General features: G+C 31.4%; 4 protein-coding genes across 6 annotated transcripts; 3 read left to right on the forward strand and 1 right to left on the reverse strand.

Moving 5' to 3' along the window:
- The first annotated feature begins 1,301 nt into the window (after positions 1 to 1,301).
- Positions 1,302 to 5,746, forward strand: LOC127257338 (uncharacterized). 3 transcript variants are annotated; one of them, XM_051283716.1, is made up of 11 exons: positions 1,302 to 2,231; positions 2,631 to 2,722; positions 2,881 to 3,074; positions 3,822 to 3,861; positions 4,001 to 4,082; positions 4,163 to 4,240; positions 4,313 to 4,441; positions 4,747 to 4,862; positions 5,136 to 5,175; positions 5,310 to 5,384; positions 5,462 to 5,746. In XM_051283716.1, the coding sequence occupies exons 1-11, from the start codon at positions 1,981 to 1,983 to the stop codon at positions 5,631 to 5,633; spliced, it is 1,269 nt and encodes a 422-aa protein (XP_051139673.1). In that variant the 5' UTR covers positions 1,302 to 1,980; the 3' UTR covers positions 5,634 to 5,746. The 3 variants fall into 3 exon arrangements, with proteins under 3 accessions (XP_051139673.1, XP_051139671.1, XP_051139672.1); XM_051283714.1 differs by having other exon boundaries at positions 1,306 to 2,231; positions 4,747 to 4,868; XM_051283715.1 differs by having other exon boundaries at positions 1,313 to 2,231; positions 4,316 to 4,441; positions 4,747 to 4,868.
- Positions 5,747 to 7,234: 1,488 nt separating this feature from the next.
- LOC127256881 (uncharacterized) lies at positions 7,235 to 10,035 on the forward strand. Its single transcript, XM_051283107.1, has 2 exons — positions 7,235 to 7,845; positions 9,030 to 10,035. The coding sequence occupies exons 1-2, from the start codon at positions 7,366 to 7,368 to the stop codon at positions 9,810 to 9,812; spliced, it is 1,263 nt and encodes a 420-aa protein (XP_051139064.1). The 5' UTR covers positions 7,235 to 7,365; the 3' UTR covers positions 9,813 to 10,035.
- Positions 10,036 to 10,091: 56 nt separating this feature from the next.
- Positions 10,092 to 10,517, reverse strand: LOC127256882 (uncharacterized). The gene has a single exon (XM_051283108.1). The coding sequence runs from the start codon at positions 10,458 to 10,460 to the stop codon at positions 10,155 to 10,157; it is 306 nt and encodes a 101-aa protein (XP_051139065.1). The 5' UTR covers positions 10,461 to 10,517; the 3' UTR covers positions 10,092 to 10,154.
- A 7,112-nt stretch (positions 10,518 to 17,629) lies between these two features.
- Positions 17,630 to 18,762, forward strand: LOC127257250 (uncharacterized). Its single transcript, XM_051283634.1, has one exon. The coding sequence runs from the start codon at positions 17,665 to 17,667 to the stop codon at positions 18,568 to 18,570; it is 906 nt and encodes a 301-aa protein (XP_051139591.1). The 5' UTR covers positions 17,630 to 17,664; the 3' UTR covers positions 18,571 to 18,762.
- The last annotated feature ends 3,036 nt before the right edge of the window (positions 18,763 to 21,798 follow it).

Genomic DNA, 21,798 nt, shown 5'->3' on the forward strand with positions numbered 1-21,798 from the left:
TTATTTATAGTTTATGAATATATATATATATCATAAGTATTTTTTATTTAAAATATTACCTTTTCATTCCAAGTTTTCAAAATTAAAATATTCTAAAATACAAGTATTTTCAGTTTTCTATATATATATATATTTATATTTTGTTCAATTGGATTTATACGTACGCACACATCTGGCCAATGTTCAATTTTAGCTTGATTGAGTTTTATTTTTCTATATTTTAGGATTTTGCATTTTCTAACTATATATATATATATATATTACAAAATATTATATTTATTTTCAATTTAAATTAAAATTCATTGAATGCTAAGGTGAGAGAGTGAGGCACATGACATGAACATGATGAATGGGGCGATAATAAATAAAAATGCATGTGGGTAAGATATGAGGAGGTACAATTGTACCGTTGCCTTCAATGTCACCTACACGCCATTGCTTTCCCCATGCACATTATACTTATTTTTATCATAAAATACGCAAAATTTATGTTTGGATTATATATATTAACAAAAAAAATAAAAGACAGTACAATTTTATTTCTAGTAAATTATATACTCTGTTATTTATATATTTTAATTTTATATTTACTTACAAATCTCGAAATTCATCCATTTACTTTTTCACAATACTTTATTTTACGTCTCATTAATTTTTTTATAAATATGATATTACTCTAATAACATGAATCATTGAATTGTATACTAAGATAATAAGATTCTTATTTTATTGAATGACACTATAATATTTTTTTCAACATGTGATAAAAATTAATGATAACATGAAATCCTTTATTTCCTGATATGGCACCACAATATATATATATATATATGTGCATATTTGTGACCATTCATTAAATTACAATGCACTCATTTTCATCGTTCATACAATAACTTCTTGAATGAATAAATGATACGAAAATGGATTTTTTTATTATTATTATTATTTGGATTTGAATTTAGAATTTAAAAATAATAAAATTTTAAATTAAAATAATATTTGATAATTTTTTTATGAAAAAAGAAAGAATAATGACAAAAAAACATATCCCAGGTACTCCAACTTAGTAGTGGTATTTTGAAATCTACTTTCGTGTTATTTATCATTATTATTTTTAGATTTATCATATAAAATATAAATTGTGTTTTTCAGAATTTTTTTAATTTAAATAATAACTCATACTAAAAAAACAATGTAAAAAAAAATTATACAGTAAAAGGAAAAACTAAAAACAAATTATAAAATAAGCCCCAAACTTCAGAACTATTTCTATTCAAGACACTCACGTGGGGACTGTACAAAAAAAACTAACAAAGGATAGGGAAGGGCCTAGCCGCCTAGGCAAAATCCGTGAAAGGTCCCGAGGTCCCAGGACCATCCAAGATTTCGGACAACAGTTTGTTCCGCCGCAGATAACAAATCAATCAATGTGGCTGGGGATGCACCGAGAGAGAGATCCCAGCCAGTGCAGAATGACGACCAAGAACAACAGTCGCTACATTCGAGCCGACGTGGCGGTACAGGCCTGAAATCACCCACGCCGCTCATCTTCTCCCTCTTCCCCCTCCCTGTATTTTCATTCTTCAAATTTCACCCAGAAATCACTCTTCTCTTGTCAAATACATATGTAGAGTATATATATATATAGATGTATGTATGTGTATGTATATGTGTATTGTTGTATTTGCAAATACTTAAATTGTCGTTTGTCTTCTCGTGTTGTGCGTTCGTATAAAATAATCAGTTAGCTGATCAGGGCAAGCGGGTGGGCAGGGCAGGGCACAGCAATCGGCTCCCTCCTCCAATGCCCGCATTCGCCCTTTTCTATTTTCGTCTCTCGAGAGACGAATAGCAGCCAGAAAAAAAGGGTGGAGGTTTCGGGAATCTAGGGTTTCGATTAGTGAAATTGGGGGTTTGTATTATTACTGGTTAATGTGGAATTTTTTAGGGTTAGTGTAAATAGCAGCAGCAGCAGGAGGAATGGTGGCCGTTAGGGGGTTTACGACGCCGTTTAGTCTGAGATTGTTGAGGAGAGCCGATGTAGGGTTTCTCGCCGGGAAAAATGGTGTGGTGGTTTTGGAGGTGCGGAGGAAGAAGAGACTGCTCTTCGCACAAGATGAACTCGTCAATTGTTGCTGCTCCGAGATTCGAAAGAACGCTGAGAAGTTCGATGAGTGTAAGAGGCCTAATTATCGCGTTCGGACCCCCGTAATGCCCATGGCTTCTCCTCAGTAAGCTTTCCTCCATTGCTGCATTTCTCTGCCAAGTTTCGATTTCTTCTCTTTCAGATTGTTTGATGCTCCTATTTTGTCTGTGGGAATTTTATTCGACATTGGTAAAAGTCCTGTTCAAATGTTGTCGATTGAGGCGTAGATGGAATGGAATGGAATGGAAGGGATTGTGTTTAAATTTTAGATCATTTTAGGGAACAGCTAATCAAGTTCAATTTCTGAATTCTTGTTCTGATAATAAGATATGAATGTTGAAAATGTGTTATTTTTTCTGCCAATGGGAAATAGAGAGTAGTGGAAAGGTAGAGGAAATTGATATGTTGAGAATAGAAGTTTCTGTAAAAAAAGATTACTATTTGATGAAGTTTGTGATGTTTACAAGATATTCTTGCATTGCAGATCTCGGTATGCTTCCAAACAAGAGAAGTTTTTCTCTCGTTGTACCCCGAGGAGTTCGGGTCCTCAATCACGAGACTCTCCCCCTAAACGAGGTAATGATATGGTAATGTGGACAAATGCTTGGTTCATGTTATTCCCCATTTTTGTTGGATAAATTAGTGAATAGTTTCGGATCTTGTAATTAACTTTGTTGAGTCGTATTGTGTTAATAATTATTGGGGTTTCTATATTCTCTGATGTTGTACATTAGACACTGGCATTGCAAATGAGAAAGATTGGGGCATCAATCTGCTGAATGAAAATGTGAGTGAATCCGGCACGAATGAAGATGGGAGTACTTGGTATCGAGAAAGTGGAGAAGATCTTGGAGACAATGGTTACAGATGTCGATGGACTAGAATGGGCGGTCAAAGTGCTGATGGTACTTCAGAATGGAAAGAAACGGTACACACACTGCACACACATGCTCTGTATAGTTTTAATTTGTTTATGACAATATTTGCATGTGTTCGATTGATGAAATTATTTTTGAATCATACAAGAACTTAGAATGTGTATGTGTCAACAAGGTGTATGCTATTGCTTTTCGTTTTTCCTGTTTAGATTTGACAGTATCATTGTTCTTACATATAAAATAAACATTTGAAGCAAAGCTTCAAGTATGATTGGTTGGAGTGGATTCGATTCAGTCCATAACGGTTTATTGAAACATTACGATAGAATTCCAATTTCAAAATGCTGAGTGGCTTGTACGGTGAGGATTCACTTTTGTGTAAAGTTTCTGATTGAACACTTGTCATGGTGAATTCTCAAGTGGTCTTGTTAAAACCTTCGACTAAATTCACTGTTTATGCCGAGAAAATGTTAACTGTAGAGTTTTACTGTGTTATTATCAGCATAAAATTCTGTTAAACAAATTAAGTAGACGTGCATTTCAGTCCTATTCTGACATTTGCAAGATAAATGCAGTAAAGAATGCACTTTAGATCGTAAGGATACGCTTAAATTAAGTTTGACAGTATTGGGAGCATTCAGAACGCTGAAATTCTTTCGTAGAACTTACGAGTAGTATTGAGATTTCTTCGGTTGATTAGTTCTGTACAATAATTCGATAATGTCTTGATCTTATAACCTGGTTGAGTATCATCCCAGGTGGATGCATTTAATTGGATTTGTTGATCTCCTTGACAGTGGTGGGAGAAAAGTGATTGGACTGGATACAAAGAGCTAGGTATGGAGTCTCTCGATTGCGCTTTTACTGCTTGATTCTTTCGCGAGGCAATGTTCTAGTAGATCCATAATTGACCATTCTCTTCCTTCAATAGCCTGCTCTCCCATCTTCTTAGTTCATACTGTTTTGTTTACACAAGGTGTCGAGAAATCTGGAAAAAATGCCGAAGGGGATTCGTGGTGGGAAACATGGCGAGAAGTTCTTCATCAGGATGAATGGAGGTTCTCTCTCTTTCTCTCTATGTTTTACAATTCTCACTTATTATATGATGTCGAAATCACAATTCCATTTTAAACTGCAGCAATCTGGCTAGGATAGAGCGAAGCGCACAGAAACAAGCAAAGTCGGGGACAGAAAATGCTGGGTGGTACGAAAATTGGTACGTGAAATCTGTGAAATTTGATGAACAGAAGATCCGAGTAATATATAGATTAAAATGCTTCTTTCAAAGCAGGTGGGAGAAGTACGACGCCAAAGGCTGGACTGAGAAAGGGGCGCATAAGTATGGCCGACTGAACGAACAATCATGGTGGGAGAAGTGGGGAGAACATTACGACGGAAGAGGATCGGTCCTTAAATGGTATATTTCCCCATCTTCATCGACTGATATCAGGTTCTGCCATTTCAAATTAACTTGCTAAAGTTTTCATCGGTTGCCCAAATGAAGTTTGTTTCGTTTTCTAAAAAGATACTCCATCCGTCTTCATCTAAGTATCACATTTACCTTTTGCTTATTTTTACCCTTTTTTATTTTTTATTTTTTTTAATTTGTACTATATTTTGATATAATAATTAATATTAAAAAATCAAACACGTCAAAAATAAATGGACTTTTAGAGTTTTACAGAAGTAGTATAATGGATTAACGAAGTTTTCTTTCTTTAGGACGGACAAATGGGCCGAGACCGAACTTGGAACTAAATGGGGAGACAAGTGGGAAGAGAAGTTTTTCGCGGGAATCGGTTCTCGCCAAGGAGAAACTTGGCATGTATCCCCTAGTGGTGAGAGTAAGTCGTCGATTGTTTCCCGTTTAAAGTTCGATCCATCGGTTCTTGCTATAATTTGTCGACAATATTATTTATAATCAAGAAAGTCTGATGCAGTTTCTAAATTATGAATGAGAATGGTGCAAACTTTTCTAACCACAAGTGATTTTGTTTATTTTGTTTGATTAGTACTACCTTTTCAAGATAAACGTATTTTTGTACGATACTTTTTAGGTTTATGTTTGTATTTCCTTCCCCGACTAATGCATTTTTTCACAATGCTCGTAGGATGGTCGAGGACATGGGGAGAAGAGCACTTCGGCAATGGGTATGTTATGACATGATTTATCGCACTTTAATTGGAAATGTTTCGATTATGCTTAAATCATCTTTACAACGACGTCCCTTTTGGATCGAATCATATTTTACCTCCGAACTTAAGAGCTATGTTTTGATATGCAGCAAAGTGCACAAGTATGGCAAAAGTACGACAGGCGAAAGCTGGGATATCGTTGTCGATGAAGAGACATACTACGAGTAAGAAACATTCTTCATCGTACCTCGATTTATTGTAGCCGTCGATTACATTAACTTCTTTGAATTTGTCCGAAAAGGGCTGAGCCACATTACGGATGGGCGGACATCGTTGGCGACTCAACTCAGCTGCTTTCGATTGAGCCCCGGGAAAGACCTCCCGGTGTGTTTCCGTCGCTTGATTTTGGATCGTCTCCTCCGCCGCCGGCGCCGCCGTCACCGCCGCCGTCGCCGCCACCTTCTTCGGAGTGATGATTGTATTATCTGTATTGGTGTCTGAAAACCTGTCTGTTCATGTATCGCATTTGTTGCTCTGCTTTTTTTGCTTAATTCTTCCATTTTATTTATTCTTTTAATATTTATCTCCTGCGTAATCTACGACTGTGATATCAATTTTCCTATCGATGGTTTCGCCGTGGAATGCGGCGGCCGGCACCGCCGAACTGGCGGCGGGATTGTTTTGGACTTGGTTAATTACAGGATGGAATCGATTTAGGACACGTGTCCAATAAACTGTATTAAATGCGAAAATGGTGCTAGAGTATGTATCGTAAATGAATGTGATATGTATATACTGAGATCAGTTTCAATACGTACGAGGTCAGCTGATTATACACGTTAGGACCAATCAGAAAAGTAAGAGCAAAGGTCGGAAACGTCGCCGTTTTCCGCGGGCCCAAATTCAAATTTCATTTCTATGTAATAAATGATTCCTTCTTTTTGTATTTAAATTTATTTATTTTATTATGGGATTTTTATACATTTTTAAATTTAAAATATATTGTTTTATTTCATACTAGTACTATTTAAATTTAAATAAAAAGTTCAACTGGTTTTTAACTAAATTTTTTCAAATTTTCTTAAAAAAATATTTTAATATTAAATCCAAATCGATTTTTTTCAAACTCAAGTTAAAGAAACACAAAATTGAAATTTTATATAGATAAATAAAATGAAATAAAATATGTGCATGAAATTTGAGACAGTTGGGTCAAAATCAAACAATAAATGTAAAATTTTTAATCTACCTAACGTTGTTGGACAATTACTTTTTCTAAAGGTCAAATAAAGAAAAGCTTGATACGTGTCGATAAATACCAATGTTCTCTTTTTTGTGACGACCGTACGTAATTTTTATTCACTAATTTAAAATAGGAAAAATGACTTCATTGTGAATAAAAATTAGAGGACCAATGGACCATCGACCTAAAAATTAGCAGACCTAAAGAAAGATTTAATGGGCAATATAATATATACAATAAAATTTATATAGGGGGTGGATTTGTAACCGTGAGGTCATAGGTTCAAACCCGGACGCCTCAGGTCATCTGCCACATATGGTTCGCTTAATGTGACTTTTTCATCGAGTTTGGTTTGCAGGGTATTAGGTTCGACTGAAAGTTTATCCAGTACGCACTTTCGGGTAGCTACTGCAGATTCCCACGTCGTCCAAACAAAATTTATATATATTTGCCCTCTGTGTCGAAAAGATATATTTTTGTTTATTTGTCTTGGGTATGCAAAATATAAATATTATTTCAATATAATTTAATAGTACGTAAACTAAGTACCATGAGACAAGTTATATTAGACTAATTATAAATGACTGATAAAATTTGAAAATATCTGAGTTTAAATTCATAATCACTTTTGGAAATATCAGAGTCTATACTAACTCAAACATACCTTAAATATTTATTTGTACTTTCCATTATTATTATTATTGAGAAATTGGTTCAAAAATTAAGATATATGTATGTATCATGTATGTATGCATATATATATATAGATAGATAGATATATATTATAGTGAAGATCAGTGACAGTCTCGATCGGCCATTGCAGTTCTTGAGCTCCTCTATCGATTCCAAGAAAACCTTCCAAAAAGTGGAAGCAAACTACTCATACTTGAGAGAATTCATCGTCTCCGCCGCCAGTTAATCGGAAGAAGAAGGAGAAGTTCGGTTATGAAGGCTCCTCGAAAATGATCCACTGTAATCTGCTTTCCAATGCAACCATGGAGAATCCTGCCAAGTTCTTCATTCAGTTCAGGAGACGAGCGCTGGATCTCGACTGGAAGCTCCCGACGTTCATCCTCTTCTCAATCGCCTTCCTCTCTCTCTCCACTTCCTTCTCCTCACTGTCAGTTTCCCCCAAAATTGATTCCATATTCCGCGGCAATTTTTCAATCGCCAAGGCAGGGCCTAGAATTGCGGTTTGTTTGGTCGGCGGAGCACGGAGGTTCGAACTGACCGGACCTTCGATTGTAGAGAGGATCCTCCGAGTCTACGAGAATTCCGACCTGTTCCTCCATTCCCCGCTCGATTCCGACGCATATAAGCTTTTGTTGCTCGACGCCGCGCCGAGAATCGCCGCCGTTAGGATTTTCAAACCTAGCTCCATACCGGAGACTGAATCGGCTTCTCGAGTACTCACCGCCATGAACTCGCCCAATGGTATACAGGTAACCGTCTCTGTTGTATTGGTAACTAACCGCCTTTACTTTTGATTGCTTGTTCTTCGATATTCAATTCATTCATTCTGTTGATTGATTGATGGATTTTCTTGCCAAAATCTGTACAGAGTTGCAATTTTGGTGAATGATTTGAGTAGTGCCATTGGTGAATTTGTTTCTCTGTGTCCTTAATTTTGTGGCCTCCAAATTGGTTTTGATAAACTTAATTTCTTGTAGTTTAGCTACATTTGCAACTTATGTTTGATCTTAGTTTTTTAGTTCATCATCAAACCATTTCCATTTATGTTTTTGTTCTCCAAATTAGGGTGTAATGAATGAATCCTTTCTTGGTTGGATCTTATAGGCAATGGCATAGTTATATGGCATTGTTTCAATTTCTTGAAGAATGGAGAATGGGGTTTAATTTAGATTAGGTTATTCATGCAGTAAGTGATTCTTGATTCCTTTCCAACAAACTTTACCTTCTTGGCAAATGTTTAATGCATGTTAGTGTTTTGGTTAGTCACTTCATGCTAACCATTGTTGATCATCAATGTTGGAATTCGAGACCACATTAGGTTAGGAATGCCATTAATTAGAAACCAATGCAAAAGTCCTTTACCTAACTCATTATTTCTATGATTAAACGTGCATTGTATGAACCGCTGACTTGGAAAAATCAGTACCCGTAATATATACAAATAACATATAGTTTTATTACATACAACATATTTGTGTATATAATAAGGATATGTGTTGTTAGTTCATAATTATAAATATGTTGTATAGCAGTATGTGGTATGCTAAAATTAACTATTATTTGTGTTGTATAAGACTACAATATGTGTTGTTAGTTCATATGTTGTATTTGTGTTGTTGGTTTATAATTACAAGTGTATTGTATAACCGTATGTGGCGTGCTGAAATCACCTATTGTTTGTGTTGTATAAAACTATAGCATATGTTGTTAATTATGTGTTATATTTGTATTATATTAATAAATACGGTGTGTTGCATGTATTAATACTGTGTGTTGTCTGATAACAATCATATGCTGCGGTGTGTTCTCAGCACGTGTTTGAATTTTAAAATTCTAACACTGTAATTCAACACTGTAACTGCCCCTATTTATATACTTCATAAGCTACATTACCATATTGAATACTAACATCAACATTTCTACCGTTCCTTAGGGTCTCTTGCAATACTTCAACTTGGTGGAAGGCTGTCTAACAATGATCAATAAATATCAGGACTACAACAGCTTTACATACGATTGGATTATCCGGACCCGACTCGACGGCTACTGGGCCGGCCCATTGGGCCCCAAGAATTTCATCCCGGGTAAATACGTCGTCCCTTTGGGCTCATCCTACGGTGGGCTCAACGACCGGTTTGGGTTGGGTGACTACAACACATCCGTGGTGGCCCTATCTAGACTCTCCTTGATTCCGCAGCTCGACTCGGCCGGGCTGGCCCAACTCAACTCAGAGATGGCCTTTATGGCCCAACTCACAACCCAAGGGGTCCAATACACAACCAGTGGGCTCCCTTTTTGCATTGTAACGGACCGGCAATACGAGTTCCCGCCGGGCCCGTTTGGAGTGCCTGTTGTAGCAATGTCGAGCCTTGGCCCACTTAGCGGTGCAAAATGCAGGCCGTGCAGGCCCATTTGTAGTGGGCCTTGCGTTGAGCCCATTTTGAGTGGGCTTAGTACAAACTGGAGCTGGACGGAGTGGCGGAATAATACTATCGGGCTTTGCGACGCCCACGGAGAATGGGAAGACGGGTGGGAAGAGAGGTTCGATACCGTGGCCGGCGAGAAATTGGGCTTTGCTAGAAAAGAGATTCCGGCTTTGGACATGGATCAGTGTGTCCGAGGATTTCGGAGGATGAGAAAACGAGTGGCCCATTGGGATGGGCCCAAGCCCAAACAAATATGCCGATTGGGCCTCGTGAGTAAATTCTCAAACTAATATTTTTGAAATGACTTATTTGCACCAACGTTGAATGCAGAACTCCTCTACATCAATTTTTTCGATTTAATTTTCTCTATATATTACAAAAATATATTATACACATTTTCTTTTACAAATTATTGCAACTGGTTGATAAAAGCCTGTTAAGTGAAAGTGTAGTTAGTAAATTGTTTGAATTCATTACTCTAACTAATTACCAATAGTTAATTCTATTAACTTATCATCAATAAATAAGGTTAATTATGTTCATTTACAGCACACTTATTTTATTTCAAAAAAACAAATTCTACATATTTGTGTTAACATCCATAATTATATTATACAAACAAATTAAACCAATTATTGAATGTAAGATTGGCCAGTGATATCGCGGTCTCGGTCGCCGGTAGACGGCGGCGGCGTATGCTTCGGCGCGGCGGTGGCTTCAGCCGGCCCGTCGGCGCTCTGCGTAGCGCTCGCCGGCGGCTGCTGCTGCAGATTCGGTTTGTCGTCTTTGCCGTACATCCCGCCGCCGTAAGCCTCCTTAGTCAGCGGTTCCATGGGCGATATGTGTGGAAGCTGCTGCTGCTGCTTTCTGGTATCTTCTTTTTCTTTTTCTTCTTCTTCTTCTTCTTCTTCTTCTTTGTGTAGTTGAGGTTTCTCCATTGGCGACCAGACCTTAATTAATTCTGCTGCGTGCTCCTGATGGAGATGGACAGCGGTTAGGGTTTGGAAGCTGTGACTTGTAGTACGCAGTGCATTGGCGGTTGTCCCCGTAAAATTGACACGTTTCTAACAGACAAACGTGTCGCCAGAAATGCGACTACACGCGTTAGTCCTCGGCATGCAATTGTCCACGTAACTCTTTGAAATATATATATGTATATATATGAAAAAATTTATTATATATGTCTTAAGTATGTTTTCGTGTCAATCATTTTTATATAAAAATTTATTTTTGTATATTTTTATTAATTAAAATTTTAATATTACTCCCTCCGTCTCAAACACTGTGCAATATTTGTGTTTGGCACGGAAATTTAGGAGAGAGTATTAAATATGATAATTTGAGATAATTTGGATATTAAGTTATGTGATTGGAGAGATAAATTATTATTATTTTTTTTTTTATATTTGAGTGATGTGATAAGATAAAGTTGAGTGTTATATTAATATATGTATATAAATATCACTCCCTCCATCCACAAACTAATGTCCTACTTTCATATTTGAGACATCGAACAACTATTGTCCTATTTCTTTTTTTAAATACAAATTTTATATTTTTACCTTCGTTCATTTATTACTTTTGATCTCTACTATACAATTAAGGGCAAATTTGTCGATTGATAAAAAAAACAATCACCTAAAAAATTGTGCAAATATACTTTAGGACAATAAAAATTGGACGGACGGAGGGAGTATTAATTATTTCTAAATTTAGAAATATTGCAGTGAGTTTGAGACAAATAGAAAAGAAAAAATTGTAGAGTATTTGAGACGGAGGGAGTATTATTTTTTAATCCAATATAAAAAATATATTTAATTGTGACAAAAAAATTACCACATAGATAATTGATATTTTTTAAATTTCTCTAATAGAAATGTAAATAAATAAATATATTGCGGAGGGAAGTAGAATAAAAAAAAAATGACATTAACATTCATTTTGTAATTTTTTAGGTGTGTATTATGTATAGTAAATATGAGGAGCTGTATAAGAATATAAAAAATTAATACTTTGTATTGAATTATTGATTTTGTGTGATGAAATAAAATATATACTCCCTCCGTTTTTGTGCGAGATTGTTGTTTATTTTTTACATGTAGATTTTTTAATATTAGTATTATAATAAGTTGTAATAAAAAAGATGAAAATATCCCTATTAATATTGTATAATATAAAGTAATGACATTTGTGCAATATAATGTAAGTTGAAAGGGTATTTATTATGTTAAGTAGACAGTACAATTACTAAATTAGGAAATGATAACCTTATTTTGAAACGCACGAAAATAAAAAATTTCAATATTTCAATGGGACGGATGAAATATATATTATGTATTGTGTTAGTACTAATATATTACTATGTTTTTTATAATATTAATAGAAAAAAATCATATCACCTAAAATATAAAAAGTACAAATCATATTTGAACCTATTACATATCACCATTATCAATTTAATCTTATTATTATTTTTTAATCAATTTTGATCTCATTCAAACTAAAATTGGCAATTTCAGCTTCATAATAGCTGATACATATACTGAACAGTCTTATTGAATAACTTAGAAAAGCTCTACAAACAACCAATTCATTACTCTTTTCGATCTTAACATAATGTTGAATATTGTATCGCATTGCTAAATGTGTGAGAACTTCCCTAAATATATAACGGTGAAGGATCATTCCATCTATTACCGATTGTTTTTAGGTTGGATGTCCGGATCTCTTCTTAACACATAATAATAATAATAATAATAATAATAATAATAATAATAATAATAATAAATATAAGCTAGATCATAACTATATTTAAAATAAGACTATGACCTAATTGTAATAGAGTATAAAATAAGACTAAAATATATTTTTGGCTATACAAAATGTAACATTACTTGAATATTATCCACCAACATTTAAAATAAAAATGAAATGATGTGTACCACAAGCCAACAGGGCCACTTGCACGTGACCAAGAGTGTTAGTACCGTAGTCACGTGACCAGACAGACAGCTTATCTGTTTCGGTCAGAACAGCCAAACACGCCCTACTCATAAGTGCCCCATTGCCCGTATAGTACTATTACACTTGATTATTATTATTATTGGTAGTAGGATGATCTGTTGTGTCGTGTTTGTTTGTGCACCAATTAATTACTGCGTGTCATGTTGGCAATTATTGATTAATCATGAAATGAATTAATCAACTCACTTCATTTGCAATTTCAATTCAAATTTGCATATTAGGGTTTTTTTTAATTTATTTTTTGTTTACTTAATTAGTTTATAAAATTTCAAAGAATATTATTCAATCATTTACTGATATATATGATTGATTTTTTCAATTATTCAAGGTGCAAATTTAGGTCGTGGAATAGGTGTGACAAACAAGCCTTTTAGCACTACCCCTCTTAATCATAATCCATATTATTAATTACATTTCATTTCATTTAATTACTGGCATTGTTCAATTTTTATTGAAAATTTTCATTTGGACTAGAAATGGTTCAAATATTTTTAAGAAAAATTACTATGTCATTCATATGAAAATATACCAAATTTTCATTTATTTCACAAAAAAAAAAATAATAATAAATAATTTCACTTTTCAATTTATGATAGATTGAATGTATTTTGGGAACATAAAATAAAGTACAAGAGTTGAACTTTTTGTGTATATATGTTTTCCAAATAATTTGATAGTATATAATTAAATTTCAATTATTGACAATGTTGATTAATCCTAGTAGGCTCAAAAATAATTGATCTAACAACCATATGCTAAAATTAATATAAATATACATAATGTATTATAAAATAATAATATTAAATTAATTGATTTGAATCTTTGCATGCAACCAACGTGGAATATACTGTATTTTTATTTTTATGTATTTTTCTGAGACGTATATTTATGTATAAAGATTTGCAAATCCTCTTCGTATACTGATGATATCACTTACATCAGACTTCAAATATTTTTTTACAATTTTTTGAAATTTGAGTCAGAATTATTTTATGTGACAAATATATGTAAAATTGCAGAGATATATATATATATATATATTAATATAGATCAATTATTAAAACAGTACAATAATTAAGATTTGCTCATAGTAATTTAAGATATGCATAATTATGTAATAATTATTAAAAGTTGATATATAAGAATATTTGATTCCTACACTACCCAGCCACTTATATATATACGTTATACATTCAATATCATGGGTTTGTTTTGTGTATTAAAATATTTATTATTATTTATTTGTATATTTTAATATATTATTATTTTTCGTAAATATTATATTAAAATATTATTTACATCGAAACTCAAATCCAAATATATAAACCATACAAACCTTAGTACTCCTTCCGTCCCATATCTATATATCAATTTGCTTAATATTAGTATTATATTGAGATAAAGTAGAAATAAAGATAAAAAGACTAAATTATCCATAATATAATAAGTAATGACATTTGTATAATATATTGTAAATTGTAAGGGTATTTGTAATGTTAGGTAGATGGTACAATTACTAAAAAAATTGATATTTTATTATGGGACGGACAAAAATAGAAAAATAAAGAGATTGTTAATGAACGGATTTAGTATTATTTTGATATCCAAATGATATTTTCAACAGAGATTTTTTTATTAATACATCTTTTTACTTTTTCATTATGGAATCTCATTATTTTTACTATTTTATTTTATTTTTTATTTTTCATAAATATCACATACAACCATTGTTTGAACATAAAACACAATTACAAAAGAAATTTTAAAATTTTTAAAAATCTCACCGAGAAGCAAATGTTATACTATTAAGGGTTTGTTCTATTTAAATCTTAATTTAGAATGAAATAAAAATAAATTAATGAGCATTATACATTACAAAATAAATTCCATAATTAACTCATTGAAAGGGTAACATTTTCTATTTTCGTCCGTACCAAAACAAGGTTACCGTTTCCTAATTTAGTAATTGCAGTACTTGCCTAACATAATAAATACTCTTTCAGCTTACAACATATTAAACAAATGTTATTACTTTTATATTACACCATTCTAATAGGGGTATTTTTGTCTTTTTCACTACAATCCAATATAATATTAATATTCAAAAATTTACGTGCAAAATACAAATGCCACCCTTCATTGGAACGGAAGAGTATATAGATTTTGTTTGGTTTGTATCCCAATTTTGTAATCCAAATAAAATGTTACAAGTATGAAAATAGATAATTATATAAGTGCTAACAGAACCTATATATTTACACATGTATTACACTACAAAATATGTATTTTTACTGATAATAAAAAAATATATTATTAAATGGTAGTAGTATTTTTGTATTTTAAAAAACTATTTTTTGCCTTGATGTAATAATATTTATATAAATATATGTATTATTGAGAACATATATTTATAATATTTAGCATAGTTAAACATATTAAAAGAGGATATCTATACTTTGTATTTTGATTGAAGAAAATAAAAAAATATATATATTTATATACTTAAGTGGACGGAGGCAGATGTGAAACTACATGGCGCTAGCAGCGTCAACTGATCCGTCAGTCCTCAAAATATATACTATCTCCGTCCCCCATCAAGGTTGTTATTTGATTTTTGTGTCATTATACTTGACATTAAAAATATATTTATATTTGAATAATTTACTCTAAAAATATCATTGTATTGGTGTATAAATATATTTGTCTTTTTTTTCTCGATTGTACTACGTCTTGATATAATAATTAATATTCAAAGATCAACATGCAAAAAACCAATGGCAACCTTGCAGCGGGACGAAGGGAGTATATTTTTTAATGTAAAAAATAATAAAATTATGTATTTTATAGTAATTTACTCCTCCTAATTTTTTATTTTGTAATGTAAAAAATCATAAAAATTTTATCCGTTGATTTATACTTTTAGTCTTTAAATTTTATTTTTTATAGAAATAATATTATATTTTATGTAATTTTATTGAAATTTTTTCTAAAACATTCAAATTTTCCAATTTTTTTTATTTTTTTGCCATGGTGTACTATGAATAATAATAAAAAAATATTGAATTGATAAAAAGAAAAAAAAAAAAATTGATTTTGCGCCCCCAAACTTTTACTGCTGATTCCGTCACTTAAATTTTCGTTTAGCCCTTATTTAAGTATGATTTTGTCATCTGTGGAAATTCCTATGTAGTTGTATTATTTTTCTTTAAATAGAAAATAAGGATTATTACGTAAACCAATATTTTTTTAATTTTATAACAATAATTATAGTATTAATTTTGGATATATATATATATATATGTGTGTGTGTGTGTGTGTGTGGTAGTTTGAAAGTTGGGGCATAGGTAGATTTTGTGGAGCCTCCTGGATATTGCACTATTAACTGTAATTAGCATATATAGTATTTTATTGAGCATAATTTTTGTTTTTATATATTATTCAAATATTTAAATCATTTATCTAATATTTCAATATTTTTTATACATAATTTTACTTTTTTAACACTATATCTATTTTACTGTTTTTTATGGAGAATATTTCCAAAATTTTGCACTTTATATTAAAAAAATTAATTGCTTTTGAAGTTCTAAGTATATATGTCTTCTAATGTAATAAAACATTATTACAAAAAATATATATTATCATTAAAAAAATCATATCAAAATATATTTTAGCATAAATTATTATTATATGGTTGATATAGAAAACATTATGACTTTAATTTGTTTTACTTTTTTTTTTTTTTCAATTTATTTAGAATGTGTTTGGTAACATTTTTAAATAAATAAAAATAAATTACTATTTGACATATTATGATTTTTTTTAATATATATAAAATTACATTCAAACTTTAATAATTAAAAAAAAAAAAAGCCAAAAGAAAAACCCTTAATATGCAACGATTTCTTGTAAGGAATAAAGATATATTTATTGTCAATTTCATCCAAAAAAAAATAAAAATATCAATAAAATATAAATACAAATACAATGTATAAGCCACGCATATAATATGGGTATGGTTAGTTAGACCATATGTAATGGGGTTTCTCCAATAGTCGAACTGAAGTTTGCAAAAATAATCATAGTATAAAAATTCAATTCTAGCAAAATACTAATAAAATAAATAAAAGATTTGTTTACTTAATATTTTTAGGTGAAATGATTTCATAAATATTAATAATAAAATATAATATAAATACAGATATATAATATATACTTTATATATTTACAAAAAATAAAAAAATAATAATTCAATATAAAGTATTATTTTTTATATTATCAATATAATTTTTTGTACCTAATATAAAAAATATATTCATTAAAAAAAAATACAAAGTGAACCAACCAAAGATTTGATACTAAAAATCAAAATTATTTTCGCTAGTGAAGAAAGAGAATATTAAATTTAATTATTATTTTATAGTATATTTAAAATTAATTTTATGTAAAATATAGTTTTATTTATTTATATCGAATCAAATTATTACCCCCTCCATCCTTGATAAGATGGACGCATGACTGTAGATATTTAGGTAAAATATAATTAATAAGTAATTAAAAAGTATATTAGTAAAAATATTTATAGATAAGATTAAGATAATTAAATAGTTTAATTAAAATTAAAAAAAATTAAAATATTATTAAAGTGTATAATCAATTTTTCAAAAAAAATAAATGATAAATTATATGGAAACGAAAATAAAAAATAAAGACAAAGTAAGTGAAACAGAGAGAGTAATTTAATTTAATTATGTACTTTTAAAAATCAAATTCAAATCCAATACCTAAATACAAAAACTTTCAAGAGTCAGACAAAAACACTCTACGTGAATTTGTGAAAAATTGGATCCAAGATTTTAGGAAGTGAAAGTAATAAACAAATAAAAAAGGAGGAGTAAAAGATAATTAGGCGACAGGACATTAATTGAATAATAAAGCCAGCGTGTCACCCCACACGTGTTGTCTAGGTTCCACCCTGTCCCTGTTCCCCACACGTGCGCCCCTTCTTAAATGCTCCTCACGCGCTTATCCTGCCCCTATATAAACACGCGCCCCCATCATCTTCCTCACTCTCTCCCTCAAATCCTTTTTCTCCACTCTGCACTGCACATCCCAACAATGGCGCCGAAAATGGTCACCAGCTTCCGCCGATCGCTTTCCTTCCCCAATCCTCCGTCGCAAACTTCCGGCAAGCCTCCGAAGTCGCTCCACGTCAGATCCGCCAGTCTCCCGTGCCGCACGCACCCGATAATTGCTCAGCTCCGCGACGAAATCGCCGAGCTCAGCTCCTGGTCCGCCGCCGTATCCGACGGCGGAAGGACCGCCGCCTGGATCTGCGACGGCATGCGGAGGCTTAAAACCGTTCACGAATCGCTCGACGATCTCCTCCACCTCCCTCAGACTCGCGAATCTCTCCGCGGCGGCGACTGCTCCAGACTCATCGAGAACCTTCTAGAAGACTTCCTCCGATTCGTCGACGTGTACGGAACTTTCCAGACGCTCTTTATAAAACTCAAGGAGGAGTTCTCCGCCGCGCAGATCGCCGTCCGGCGGAAGGACAACTCCATCGCCGTCGCGCATTCGAAGAATCTCACCAAAATTTCGAAGGAAATCGGCAAGCTCTCCTCCAACCTCCTCTCCATCGGAAAATTAACCGTCGCTTCCGCCGGCGCATCCTTCGACGACGAGGTCGAGCTCATAGAAGTCGTCAACGACGTGCTGAAGGTAACCGTCTCCGTCTCCGGCGCTCTTTTCAACGGCCTGTCAAACTCGCCGGCGTTCCGCCGGCCGTCGCCGATCGGCCTGAGTTTCACAAAGACGGTGAAGATCGAAGCCGGAATTCGCGAATTCCAGCAGATAAATCTGGAGAATCTGAGAAAGAAAACGGAGGAGGAGATCAAAATCACGTCGAAACAGATGCATCGGACGGAGGATCACATGGTGGAGATCGAAGGCTGCGCCGAAAGAGCCTACCGGAGTTTGATCAACGCTAGGGTTTCGTTACTGAACGTACTTACGCAGTGATTAATACAAAGAACACGATAAACATACATACACAGACAGACAGATACATACATACATACATACATACTCATGCACACCGTGTACATTTCGCTTTTTGGGTTGTACCTTCAAAGTTATTCGCTAGTGAAATGAAAAGATACATACGTATTAAACCCAAACCAAAATTAAGAAAATACAATTTCCATTTCCACATATTTTGAGTTAGTGTTTTTTAGGCTACCTTTTTTATATTTTAGATTTCAATTTTGAAGCAAGAAATAATTATTGAATACAAAGATTATGTGTTATTTTTTCAAAGTTATCATTTAAACATTTTTCTTAAAATAAATAAATAAATATGAAAATTGAAAATTTTCTATTTTTCTACAAAAAAACAAATTACGTTAATCACTTAATTTTAGATATTTTTATATACAATTGTGTTTTATAAAATAATATTTATATTAAGTAAATTTTATTAAAAATATTTTAATATATATTTAAAATTTAATTTTACAAAATATATTACATAATACTATATGAAAACTACTTCAAACAAAGTCAACAAAGTCTCATTCGTCGTCCCGGAAGGATGATGGGGTCGTGCGATGAGTGAATTTATGACTGTCAGGTCTTGTTTTGCAAAATATATTTTTGTTTTGTTTAGATAAAAAAAATATTTGAATATTTTGAAATTTTAAAGCTTTGTTTATATAAAATATTTCTACTCATTCGATACTATTTATTTTTTAAAAAAATATCACATCAAATATATATATTTTTTCTACAAAATATCAAATCAAAAATTAATTTTTTATTTTTTTTCAAAATTCCAAAAATCTCTATCAAATCAAATACTAACATTTTACTTTATTGTGTTAATAATAAAATGTTTGAATCTCATTTTGTTAATATAATATTAGTTTAAAAAAAAAAATGCTATAATGCTTAACAAAATTTACAAAAATGTGCAAGTAAATAGAGAATATTATTTTGGGGGTCACAAGAATGCATTTATTTCTGAGATATAGCTGTCGATATGTTTTATGTCCTTCTCCTCCTCTGTCCAATAATTACATTGGTTAAAGAAATTCAACAATTGTCGTAACTTGGAATTGAAATTAATGTTAGTATGTATGTATGTATGTATGTACTTATGCAAGTTGGAGATTGGACATAAATAAGTCCAGCAAAGCAAAGCAATGCAATGCAATGAACCCATCGATGACGATACATGTCTGGACCAACCAACAAACATGTGATTTGTTGCCCTACATAATGTGGTCGAGTTGGTGCAAAATACTTTTTTCGTTCACTCACAAAGTATACATTTTTTTTTTAGATTGTCCAGTTATAAAGTAATTATTTCAAAAATATATATATATTTTTTCACAAATACTTTTATTTTACTATTTCATCGTTATTTTTACATAAAAAATAATGATAAAATTGTTTTTACACTACTTTTAACTACTACAAAAAAATTAAATGTATACTTATTAATTTGACAGAGAGAGTAGTAATTTTTAATTGACGCTATATTAGTTTGTTGAGATATAAAAGTTTAATAAGTAATTACCTTATACAATATAAGTTTACAGTAAAATGACATACAATATATAGAAACACAACCAGTGACGGAACTACAATAGGGTTTGGGGGTCATTGACCCTAAGCCCAATTTTTTATGATTTTTTTAGTGTTAAAAATAATTTGTCTCTTCAAAACTATCCAAATTCACATATAATTATGTCATTATTTTTTATTTAAATTTATTAGTTAAATATTAAATAAATTATAACATTTTGCCCCCCGTGATTTAAATGCTAGTTTCGTTACTGAACACAATGCATACACTGATAGCATACGATTCATGGATAAACAACAAAATATATAAGTATATACCATATATGAATTATATTAATATAATACAAATATAAAATATGATTGACAACATATTACATAATTTTACACAACACTGAATATATAATATGACACAAAAATATACTCCCTTCATCCCATATCTATATATCAATTTGCTTTTTGCATGGAGTTTTAGAAATATTAGTATTATATTGGAATAAAGTAGAAATAAAAATAAAAAGACTAAATTAACCCTATTAATATTGTATAATATAAATGTAATGACATTTGTGTAATATATTGTAAAATTGAAAGGATATTTGTAATGATAGGTATATAGTACAATTACTAAAAAAAGAAAATTGATACTTTGTTATAAGACAGACTAAAATGAAAAAATGGATAAATTGTCAATGGACGGAGGAAGTATAACACATGAATTGTATTAACATATTACGAAAACAACACCATAGACTTACAACATACAACATAATTTCATACAACGATGTACAATTGTTTGTTTGTTTGGGGGATTGGATTTTAATTCCACTATTCATCCCATTTTTTTCATTTTTTATATTATATTAAAAATCAATTTTATATTCAAAACATCACATCAATACCTATTTATATCACATCATACAACTATTCGAACTCAAAATTTTTACTATTCAAATCCCAACTTAAAATCCAAACCCCCAAACAAACACACCCATAATACATCACACAGATATTTCTATTTAACATAACATCTGTTGAGTCGAAAAAAAGTACTCTTATTTAACTTTTTATATGTGTTGGTTGAAAAAAAATAACATAATAATAATTTGGTTCAATCAGCACCATATTTATTTTGATCGATTAGTCAATTATGTAAATTTTTATCTTCATTTTCTACTCATTTTTTTTTATTGAATAATTAAAATAAATAAATAAACATATGGATTGTCAAGTGTGAGTGGATAAGTAGTCGATGAATCGAGTCAAGTCTATGAACGTGCACATAATTTGATCTACACCTACAATTTTTTTTTCATTTTAATTAATTTAATTCAACATATAATAAATTTTCAATAATAAAATAATGTCATCATATATATATATATATAATATTATTACACAGCCATATTCCAGCATTATATATGTAACGTTGGATGATCATGTCTGATAGTAATGACCTGGAATTTTAAATTTCTTGTCTGTTTTTTTGTGGGCTTTACGACACAATACAAGTTTAATTAGGCATGACAACCAATGTAGATATATATAAATAATGGGTATTTAATTTCTATTATTTTGAATTTTATTGAACTTTTTTTAATTTGTGTTATTATATCATTTATTTTATTATTTACCTTAAAAAAAATCATGTAACAACGGTTTAAT

This window comes from Andrographis paniculata, unplaced genomic scaffold (genome assembly GCF_009805555.1).
Source record: "Andrographis paniculata isolate CXL003 unplaced genomic scaffold, ASM980555v1 Contig57END, whole genome shotgun sequence".
NCBI classification, from domain to species: Eukaryota; Viridiplantae; Streptophyta; class Magnoliopsida; order Lamiales; family Acanthaceae; genus Andrographis; species Andrographis paniculata.